At 48.3% G+C, this 10,302-nt stretch overlaps 1 protein-coding gene across 1 annotated transcript; it reads left to right on the top strand.

The window, feature by feature from the left end:
- Window positions 1-252: 252 nt before the first annotated feature.
- Window positions 253-4,346, top strand: LOC140213761 (uncharacterized). The gene is made up of 5 exons (XM_072285082.1): window positions 253-683; window positions 1,129-1,201; window positions 1,319-1,417; window positions 1,516-1,640; window positions 3,165-4,346. The coding sequence occupies exons 2-5, from the start codon at window positions 1,135-1,137 to the stop codon at window positions 3,336-3,338; spliced, it is 465 nt and encodes a 154-aa protein (XP_072141183.1). The 5' UTR covers window positions 253-683; window positions 1,129-1,134; the 3' UTR covers window positions 3,339-4,346.
- The last annotated feature ends 5,956 nt before the right edge of the window (window positions 4,347-10,302 follow it).

Here is a 10,302-nt window from a genome sequence, read left to right as displayed (position 1 = left end):
ACGATACATTAAGTGCAGAATGTTTGTGATGCTTTAATAATTAAACGCGTAATATAAGAAAAAAATTCTTACTGTTGCAACATATAATCCGCCTCGGAAATCTCATGCGAGAGCAGAAAACTAATTTAAGCGGCAGATATTTTGGTTTAGTCCGCTAGGTGGTATCGCGCACGCCAAAACAAATTGGCGGGAGCGCGCAGTTCAATTGCAAGATCGCTCTTCGTCGGTTGCAGAATGTCGTCTCACAAGAACGTCAGGCTTGGCCCTCACGTGTCGCCACACCAACGTGAACTGTTGGTGGCGTTCATGGAGGGCCATCCGTACCTTGTGCGGACATCATGCGCACTCACACAGGAGTGCACGGTGGAGCGGAGGCGGCAGCTTTGGAGTGAGCTCGCCGCCCTGCTGAACACAGAGGGCCCGGCCGCCAAGACAGCCGAACAGTGGCAAGTGTTTTGGCGGAAGGAAGTATTTCTTTCCCGCCGAGATGCCGCCGCAGCTTCCGCAAGTCAAAGGTGAGTGCGAGGAGCGGTTCTGTTGCTCGCGATATTTACAATGCTGTCCGTAATTGCAGCGGCACGGGCGGAGGCCGTCTGCCCGGCCTTCGTGGCCGTGTCATCGCCTTAGTGGGCACCTCCACGGTGACCGGAGTGTGCGAGCCCTTCTACCAACCGCTCGACGAGGTAAGCCATTGACAAACGCACCGAAAAACGGGAGGACGCGGCAGTAATTTACAGTAGTTGCGCCGTGTATACTGCATAGCGTAAGCAGTGTTATACCCCAGTCACGCAGGCCGCTTCATTCGCGATCGCGCCCAGTTTAGATAGAATTTCACGACAGCCACTGGCTCCTTTCTTCATTCCGCGAAGGGAGGCAATAGAAATAGAGAAATTTTGCCCCGATCGGGATCGATTCAGATCAAAAGTGCCTGCGTGACACTGGTATAACAGATATAGTTTTTCTTCCTTTATGGGCATGTGTTTGCTGCTGGCATGCACAAGATAGTTTACTACTGGGATTTCAAGAGATTTTTTTATGCTGTCATAACCCTACGTTAGTTGCATATTGGGAGGAGCAGATTACGCAAACTTCACAAAACTGCTTCTTCGCATCTTATACATAATGCAGCCCGCCATGGAGGTGACCGTCCAAACGCAATCTGTGGGCACCACCGCTGGAACAAGCGGCCTTTCACGTGAAGGTAAGCTTTTGCTCTTCCCTGTTGCCTTCCCGTTTGTGGAATCTGTTTCGTATATAAGGAACGCAAACTATTTCTACTCTAACCGTTGAGTGAATGTACCCTCTATAACCAATATAGGAGCACTGCAGCAGCCAGGAGTGGTCCCTGTTGAGCCACTGCCCCGAAGCCCTCCAGCCACTGCACAGCCTGCAGCTGGCCCTGGCGGAGCGAGAACCAGTAAGTGAAAAGGAAATATCCTGCAATGTCACAGCTTGAATGCACTGGACGTAACGTAGGTGTGCGTTTAGTTCATTAAAAAGTGGTACTTTTTCTAGGCTACCAACCCCGGGTGCAGCGCCGGTCTCGAGGCCCTCGTCGGGTATCTCACCGGGAGGCCTTAGTTGAACGGCTCGCGGACGACTACGCCAGAACCGTCGTACAGAACGACGAGACAAACGAAGTGCGTGTGCCCTTGCCTGCTTTATATGGTGGAGCGTAATAGAATGACAGTAGACAGGTGTAACATTTTTTTAGCAATTTGATGAGCTGCACAGGTCACTAACTCACATACATGGCTAACACGTGTTTCAATAGCTGAACTGAAAAAAGACTAAGGGAGACGGACGAGAACATCATCATACATTACGTACATGGTCATAAACACGGTCACTTGCAATCATTAACACAATGTAACAGCTTCAAACACAGTAATCACTGCCATTAGCATTTCTGCAACAGGCAATAACTGGGTGGACTAGACAACAGGGACACTTGCAATCAATCACACAATAACAGCTTCATACATTCCTATTTCCACTAAAGCTCTTTCTTTTGAGCAGTTTCCTAAACATGGCAAGTTGCCTGTAATTAAATCACTCGTTTTAAAACACTGCCTCATATGACTTACTCGTTTCAAACCTTGGCCGCCCACTTTCAAGTATTAGCTAATGAATTTTTCCGCATATGCTGTAATTGCACCACACACATCGGATTGCGCATGCTGATTGTGATAGTTCTCCCCCATCACACAAAAATATTCATGTCTGAAACATTTTTCCCAAGGCAGCGGGGTAAATTGAGTGGCATATGCAAAACACCTAAAATGCTCTGGGCCCTTCATCTTCATAATTATTTGCAAAGGCGGTAGCTAACTCACAGTTCAAATTTAGCCTGCACATCGCCGTAAAGTTTCCTTTATTTTGCCGCACTTAGAAACACTATAGCTTGCATAGTTCATTGAGGACGATGGAGAACACAAACCTCAATAAACTATTGAAACATAAAAAAGGAGAACACTGTTGATTAATGAGTTGCAATTGTTGTAATTAAGGCAGTAAGAGGAAAACCTTGCCTCACAATACACTCAGAACTGTGGCTATTTCCACAAAGTTTGAAGTTGCTAACTTGTTCTGGAAGGCTGGGAAACATCACATATAATGGCAGTGCGACAGCTTGCAATGCTTGAATAACAATTTATATACAGGGTCCAATACATGCTTTTGCAACAAAATGCAACATAGGGCCTAGCATTCTTTGCTACAGTGATACATGTCATGGTCGCTTGCTCATTTGCAATCCCAAACTTATTGCTATGCCATCTGTTAACTTTCCGGCGGCTCGACAGCATAAAAGTACATATGGTATTGATATTTCTTTGCACAACTACATGAAAAGCAACAACAAAAAACAGATACAATGGTGCAGACAGACAACAACATAGAAAGTGTTTGTCCTTGTCCCCATAACTGATGAACATATGGTAATCTGAATGAGCATACATGCAGTTGAGCGCCTTTATACCTAAAGTGCTTGGGACCACCAAATTCATCCGTTTTACAGCTCACTTTGTAAACATTGTGCACAGCACGCCTCACACTAGGAACCGACCGAACATAATTACTCTTTCGTTATGCAGGTCACTTTGCTGTAGAGGTGCTTGACCGATTGTGCGGGAATGGATGCTGATGTAATGATTTCTTTCTAGCTCCTTCGTGGTATCCGCCAGGGCGTAGACCGGCTGGCTGCAGCTACTGAGCGGGTCGTGGCTGCTGTGGAGCGGCAGGCTGACCAAGTAGCGGAGGCACTGCGGCCAGTAGGGCAGCTTTCGCAGCTCTTGGGCCAGCTAATGCAGGAGGCAGTGGCTGCAAGGAGGCAATAGAAAATTTGAAGTTTTATTATTTATTACTTGTATTTTTTTATTATTCATTATTATTCGTTCATTATAACTTTGATCTTGTTTTGTACATTTAAATATTTTTTTAGTGATCTCTAAACTTTGAGATGTTACTCGAAGGTAGCAGAAATTAAATAGTTACCTTATTTCCGTTATGTGCACGAGAAATTGCATACTATTTTTGTAACTTTATCGTTAGTATGTTTTAGTATTTTTTAGCAAGTATCATTAATATGTTTAGGGTGTTTCAGTCATATGAGTTAGGTGGCAGTCATGCTAGCGTTGCTCTTTCTGTACTCTGTGTTGTTGCACTGAGGTCCAATTTTTTTTCTTGCAAGGTTCCATATCCAGTGTCTACCTGAAATCACTAGATGGCTGCTTTAGAATTGTGTTACACATTACATATAGTGAAGCTAACTCTTGATTTGGCGCCTGATGGGAATTCTCCAGCTAACAGCTGATGCCTTGTACGTGGAGAAAAACAGTATTAGTCATATTGTTTTCAACTAGGTCATGTTATTCCTGCCATTTATATCGAAGTACAGAATGCTAGTCAGGCTTGCATGATGCTTTTTATTTGTATGCTTACCACTTTTATAATGAGAGGGTAATAAGTGTTACATGAAGCACTTCTGGCTAGCCACATAGGCTCCTGCTGTGATATTTTTTTGCTACTACTTCCATGTAACTTTATATATGCTAAGCTACAGCTATGGAGTGCATTACTGTACCTGATACTGAAGAGTAGTTCAAGGTGCTGTGATATGTGACATACACACGTCCTGCAGGCTTCCTGCTACAGCAGCACGTTAGTCCAGCTAATTGTGACATATTTCGTCACTGTTACTACTTCAGATATGTTGTATTATATGGGGTGTACCTGAATGCAGAACATGTAGCGGCTGACATTTATCTGTATTTTTTTGTGACACGAGGATGTTTACAAAGTTGAAACCATGGAGTACATTAAAGTAATACCATTTCCTTGAGCTACACCATGTCTTGGCTTTACTCCATGCTGGCTGAATATACTACATGAACAATTTGCCCGTTGCAGTGTGAAATGAAATGTTCTTGTGACGTTTCAATCTAGCTACCCAGCTGGCTACAGGGGTGGACAAAAATGTCGAAATGGCACGACATGTCTTCGTGCAAAACCTACCTCTGTCTGTTTTGTTTTCACAATTCCCTGTTATAACAGTGTCATTTTGTATTTTGTGTTTCTAGTTATTTAAGAATAAAATTACAAAAGAAAAAAGAACCCGGGTGGCCCTGAGGCGGGCCACCCTCTCCATTTTGATGGGGCACTCGGGGAAGCCCGCGGGATGGTTCGCCTCGCGGCCGGCCTTCTTGCACTCGTTGCAGCAGACTTCCGGCTGCCCCATCTTCACATTGCACTGGCGGCCAGATGGTTGCCGCAGCACTTCATACAGACGGGCCTAGACGCTTCCGCCTTGTGCGGGCACGCCAACCTGCCGTGGCCGTAGGAAGCGCAAAACGTGTACGTGGGCACGTGCAGGTCTTCAGAGGCGTGCACCGCGGTCCTCCCTACGGACAATCGTGGCCGTTTCATTATCCTCGCGAACGCGCCCGGGTCCACCTCGGCTACATACGCGCACGTGCCGGATCTTTGCGCGACGTCCGGGTCCATCCCGCTGAACTTCACGTGCGGGTTTCTCTGTTCACCTACGCGCACTAACAACGAGGATCGCATGACCGAGTTATCCGTTATCGCCGCCTTCAGATTGTCTATCGACTCGCGCGCGTGCGAGAAAACCGTCAGGCCGTACCTCGTGTGCCGCAGCGTGACCTTCTTGATGTTCTTGGCGGCCGGGTCGATGTTGGTCTTGAGGAGACGCAGGACGTCCCTCGCCGGTGTCGTCGTCGGTACCGTGGGCGTCAAGAACGCCACGTGCTCGTAGATTGGCGCCTTCCGTGCACCCTCGCCACCTGCCGTCTCGACCGGTCCGACGCCGCTCGCCCCCGCCGCGGGCGACACCCTCAGCGCCGCGGCGTAGCTCACGGCGCCCGCCGCCACGGCAGGAACGCCGGGGCCCGAACCGGGAGCCGCCGCGGTCGCGCCGGGATCGCGTCCCGCACCTGCGGGACCGGGCGCCAAGACGATCGACCCCTCCAGGCGACCCTCGGCGACGATCGCTCGCCTGTGCAGTGCCGCGGTCTCCCGGCGCGCCTCGACGAGCTCGCCTCGCAGGGCGATAGCCGCGCCCCGCTCCATCGCCGCGTGCGCCCGCAGGTCCGAGCACAGCGCCATGATTTCGTAGATTCTGGTCGTGATGTAGTTCCTCGCGGCGACGGGCACCTTGTTGGCCGCGTTCGAGCAGAACTGGTGAATTTCGCCCTCGATCTCGCAGAGCCGCGCCTGGGCCCGCCCGCCGAGGTACCCGGCGAGCGCGGGGGCCACCACCGCGGTCGTCTGCGAGACCGAGGACATCCCGTCTTCTTCTTCACCTTCCGCCGCCGGCTCGGTCTTCTCCGCGGCCTCTACCTGCAACGCGACTGCTGCGAGGATGTCGTCGCCGTCCTCAGAAAAATCGATTTCGGCGACGCACCCGCGCTGGCAGTCTTGGTCGGGGACGACGAGACCCTCTGGTCCCTTCGCGTGTTGGGCATGGCCGGCACAGAAGGTATGAGCCATGGCCATCTTGGGCCCGCTGGCTGGTCAAGAAGGACTCGCTTGATAAACGAAAATAAAGACCTTTTCCGCCCGGTTTTCGCGTCGAATATGGTCCTTATACGTTCAAAAACAACCCCAACTAAAATTTAGAGAAGCCGCATCGAAAATACCTTATTTTTCGTAGAGAATCGGCGAGCTCGAAGCGTAGGCCCAGCCGACCAGTTGCACGAGCGCTCGTGCAACTGGTCGACCACGTCCTGGGCCGTCGTCGTCCTGCTCCGACGCACCATGGTAGCACGCGCGGCGAGATCACGCCTGGCTGCTAGTGCCGCCTCCCTCTTGTGCCACTGTTCGTGGTTGCTCAAGCCCCTCCTTGTGGGGAAGGACATTGAGCAACTGCCACACTGGTGTGGCAGGGCAGCAGGGGGAGGGGGCGAGTTGACTGCAGCCAGGTGCGCATGGGAGGCTGGTCTTAGCCCCAGTGTCTCGCCGCAGATGCTGCACACGTTGATGGTGCGCCGGATTCTGGCACCGTGCTCAAGTTCCAGGTGCCGCTGGAGGGACTGCCGCCGCGCTGTCCACTTGACCGCGGCGTAGGCAGCTCGGCATCCCTCCTCGCAGCACCGGACCGTGTGCGGCACGGGGAAGAACACCGTGAGGGTGCCATCCTCACGGGTCGGCCGGCGTTCCTGCCCAGGGGTGTTGGGTTGCCATCGTCCTCGCTGTAGTTATGGGCCGTGTGGCCGTGGCCCCCAGGATCCATTGGATGGGCTTACCTTCCTGACCCGGCGGCTCTCCTTAAAGGAGGCCAGGTCCGGAGGCTAGTTGGCCACCAGGGGTGGCAGCAAGGAGGCCAGGCCCATGGTGGACGATGGCGAGGGCAGGGGCCAGCCGGTTGTGCCCCAGCACAGCACCAGTCGCGAGGGCAGGACCAACAGGCACCCTGCAGGCAGCAGCACCGGGTTCCAAGCAGTGACCAGGCCGTAGGGCCGAGCAGGGCAGGAGTCTCCAGGAGGCAGCAGGCAGCGGCAGGACCAGGAAGCAGGGCCGGTGTGGGTCGTCCAGGGGCCACCAGGGGTCAGCAGGGTGGTCTGTCCTGGAGGCAGTACTGCAGGGGTCCGACGGCCTAGAAAGATAGGGCTGGGTCAGAGGAAGGTAAACGACACTGCTATAACCGGGCAGGTATCCGGGTGCCTTGACAAAGATGCCACTATACAAGTATGCTTCAACACAGATGGAATTTTCCTATACAATCAAGTACATATTAAGGTCTGCAGCATGATCCAGTTTCCATTTTGTTCTATACTATACAAGGATACTTCAGTTAATACATACATACAAGGATACTTCACTAAATACATACAATGCAATCAATACATAAATACATACAATAATAAATACATACAATGCAATCAATACAATGTCATCATGATCTAAACATTCTTATGCAAACAAACTTATATAAACTTATTTAACAGACTTATAGAAATGCTAATTTTCTATTGTTTTTGTATGTCTATTTTTGTATTACTTTCACTTTTGCATGCTTTGGCGTTTTACGAACTGAGCCAGCGGGAAGGGCTCGAAAGTTAGTATCGAATGATAGGAATTGTCACTTTGTCCTTCCTTATCAGCCAAAATTGTGTGTGCCATTTTTTAGGAATTCCTGCATGCCGTTGCTTTCGAGTTCCTTGTTTAAAAAGTTGCGCATCACAGTCCTTATTTTCTTTAATACAGGGTATGCGGTTTTCTGGGGTTTTCGTATTATTTCTGCTTTCCCTCTTCTTTTCGATAAGCAAAACGTAATTATTATTGTCATCAATTTCTCGAAGTTGTTTTTATTTCTATGTGGCTTACCTAATTTTGTTTTGAAATTGTTAGAGGTTAATCTCCAAATTACTTTGGCCGGGGGACAACCTTTGAATACATGTCCTTGACTTTCTGATGCTGCGCAGTTGGGGCATCGGTCCGTTTGCGTGATTCCAAATTTAGCTAGACGTGCTTTTGTTCGTAGGACACCCCACTTTCTCTTCCATTCGAAGTCTTGTATTTCGTATGGGAGATTGGTTCCTTTCCAGAACCTCCATTTTTGGGTATTGGTCTTGTTGATATGTTCGGGTTTTAGTGCTCTGATGGCCATTGCGGTGCTCGCGTCTATGGGCTTCATTTCTGCGATGGTTTTTTCCGAACAGATTTCTTATATTGCTTTCTTTGTGTTGATCGCCGTTTTGTAGAATTTTAATGGCATTTGCGATCTTGGACCGTGCCATTTCTTGTCTGTAATGTGTTGATAAAGCGTGCTTAGCCAAGCCAATACCGTAGTACCGACATTCCCCTGTATTGTGGTGCGTTCGCCAATGCAACCACCGCTTTGGCTGCTAGAGTTCTTCCTATGAGAGCTACGTTCGGTATTCCCAAGCCACCTCTGGATGGTGGCAATCTGATGATATTCTGTGTTACTGGGGCTGGTTTGTCGCCCCAGAGATAATGTCCTATGAGTGTCGTTACTTTATTGGTGACAAGCCTAGGCATGGTCGTGACTCTCGCCACATAAAATGCTGGGGCACACAATTTCGATTTGATTGCTTCTGCTCTCTCAAGCAGACTCGCCGCCCGGCTCAGTGTTTGTTCCACGAAGTGGGCTGCTTTCCTTAGTGGTTCTTCCCAACGTTTTGTTGCGATATCGCCTGCCTCAAACCAAATGCCTAGAACTTTAACAACTTGCACAATGTGTACATCCCGTAATGCATTACTTCCCGGTGGACCAAAACAAAGTGCTTTGCTTTTCTGATGATTTATTTTGGCACCAGATGCTATTGCATAATCTTCAAAAATCCGCAGAAAGGCTTGATAGCTATGTTCGTTTTTCATAAATAATGAAATGTCGTCTGCAAAGGCCGCGATTTTAGTTTCCTGTTTTCCTGGTAGGGGAAAACCCCTAATTATGTTATTCTGCTCGGCAGCTCTTAACAAGGGGTCTAGGGACACGACAAAGAGTCCTGGTGAAAGACTGCACCCTTGTCGTACCCCTCTAGTGACTGCAAACCTCTCTGTTACGAAGTTGTTGACTTGTAATTCACTCGTCATACCATGGTATAATGTTTCAATGATTTCTACGAATGCTGCTGGGAATCCAAATTTTTCTATAGTATTGTATATGCAGTTATGTTTAACTCTGTCATATGCTTTTTCCTAATCTAATGAGATGAAGATGCGTTTACTTTCTTTTTGTTTTGCATATGCAAAGGTGTCCCTGGTAGTTACAACTGAGGCGTAAATTGATCTTCCAGGAACAGCTGCTGCTTGAAATTCAGATATAATCTCGGGTAGTATAATATAATGCTAAGCCTGTGTGCTAGTAATGTTGTCGCCACTTTATAATCAGTATTAAGTAATGTTATGGGTCTCCATCCGTTGACATCTAATGGATCACTGTTAGGTGATCCATTAATAATTCGTCCCTTAGCGAACGATGGTGGTTTTTCCTTGTTTTGAATAAGGTTATTTAGGGTCTTCACTAGTTTTGATCCGATCACATCAAAAAAGGTTAAGTAGAATCAGGTTAAAATTCCATCTGGTCCAGGCGCCGATTCATGCGTCATTTTCTTGATTATACTTAGTACTTCCTGTGTTGTGGTTGGAGCGCATAGTAGTTCCTTGTCCGCACTGATTTGGGGAAGGTTTTCTAATAGCCCGATGGTGTTGTATTCCTGGGTTGGATGTTCTTCCTGCAATATTTTTTTAAAGTGCTCAAGAAATTCCTCATTAATGGTTTCTTCGTCTGGTGTGATTTCGCCGTTGTTCAATCTTATTTTTCTCTATCCTTGTTTGGTTCCTGTCACGGTTTGGATATCGTGCTCTGTGTCCCAAGTCGGTTGGTTCAAAGCTGTGATTGCCGAATTGCTTTCTCTCGATTTCTTTGGTTTTCTCCAGACATTCTTTGTATCTGTAGCGCAAGCAGTCCACATATTCTTGCATGCAGTATGTCATTTCGCCTCCTCTTCCTATGATTCTTGTTCTTCTTAGGATTTCATTGAGATCTCTGGTGTGTCTTCTTTTTCTATTCTGTCCAGCCTCAACAAGTATTTTTTTCCATTCTTTTTTTTAAATCATCCCAATTGCCGTCCTTGTGCTTTTCTAAGCTTCTTTTCTGTCTCAGTCGTATCCATTCAATTTCTGCTTGGTCGTGTAGTAATATTGGGTCCACGCGCCACAATCGTGTGTTATGTGGTTGCCCTTCCATTCCTCTGTTTGAATGTGACAGGATTGTGGTCACTAATAGGTTTACATCCATCTGGTCCTTTTATCGTTTTA

Source organism: Dermacentor andersoni, chromosome 10 (assembly GCF_023375885.2).
Source record: "Dermacentor andersoni chromosome 10, qqDerAnde1_hic_scaffold, whole genome shotgun sequence".
NCBI classification, from domain to species: Eukaryota; Metazoa; Arthropoda; class Arachnida; order Ixodida; family Ixodidae; genus Dermacentor; species Dermacentor andersoni.
Note: the sequence above shows the minus strand (reverse complement) of the source record. Positions and strands in the feature narration are given on the sequence as shown.

Excerpts from the sequence above, each read along its gene's own strand:
- LOC140213761 (XM_072285082.1), top strand. The coding sequence starts at position 1,135 with ATGGAGGTGACCGTCCAAACGCAATCTGTGGGCACCACCGCTGGAACA. Across the intron at positions 1,202-1,318 it reads AAGCGGCCTTTCACGTGAAG|GAGCACTGCAGCAGCCAGGA; the intron begins GTAAGCTTTTGC and ends TAACCAATATAG. Across the intron at positions 1,418-1,515 it reads CCCTGGCGGAGCGAGAACCA|GCTACCAACCCCGGGTGCAG; the intron begins GTAAGTGAAAAG and ends TACTTTTTCTAG.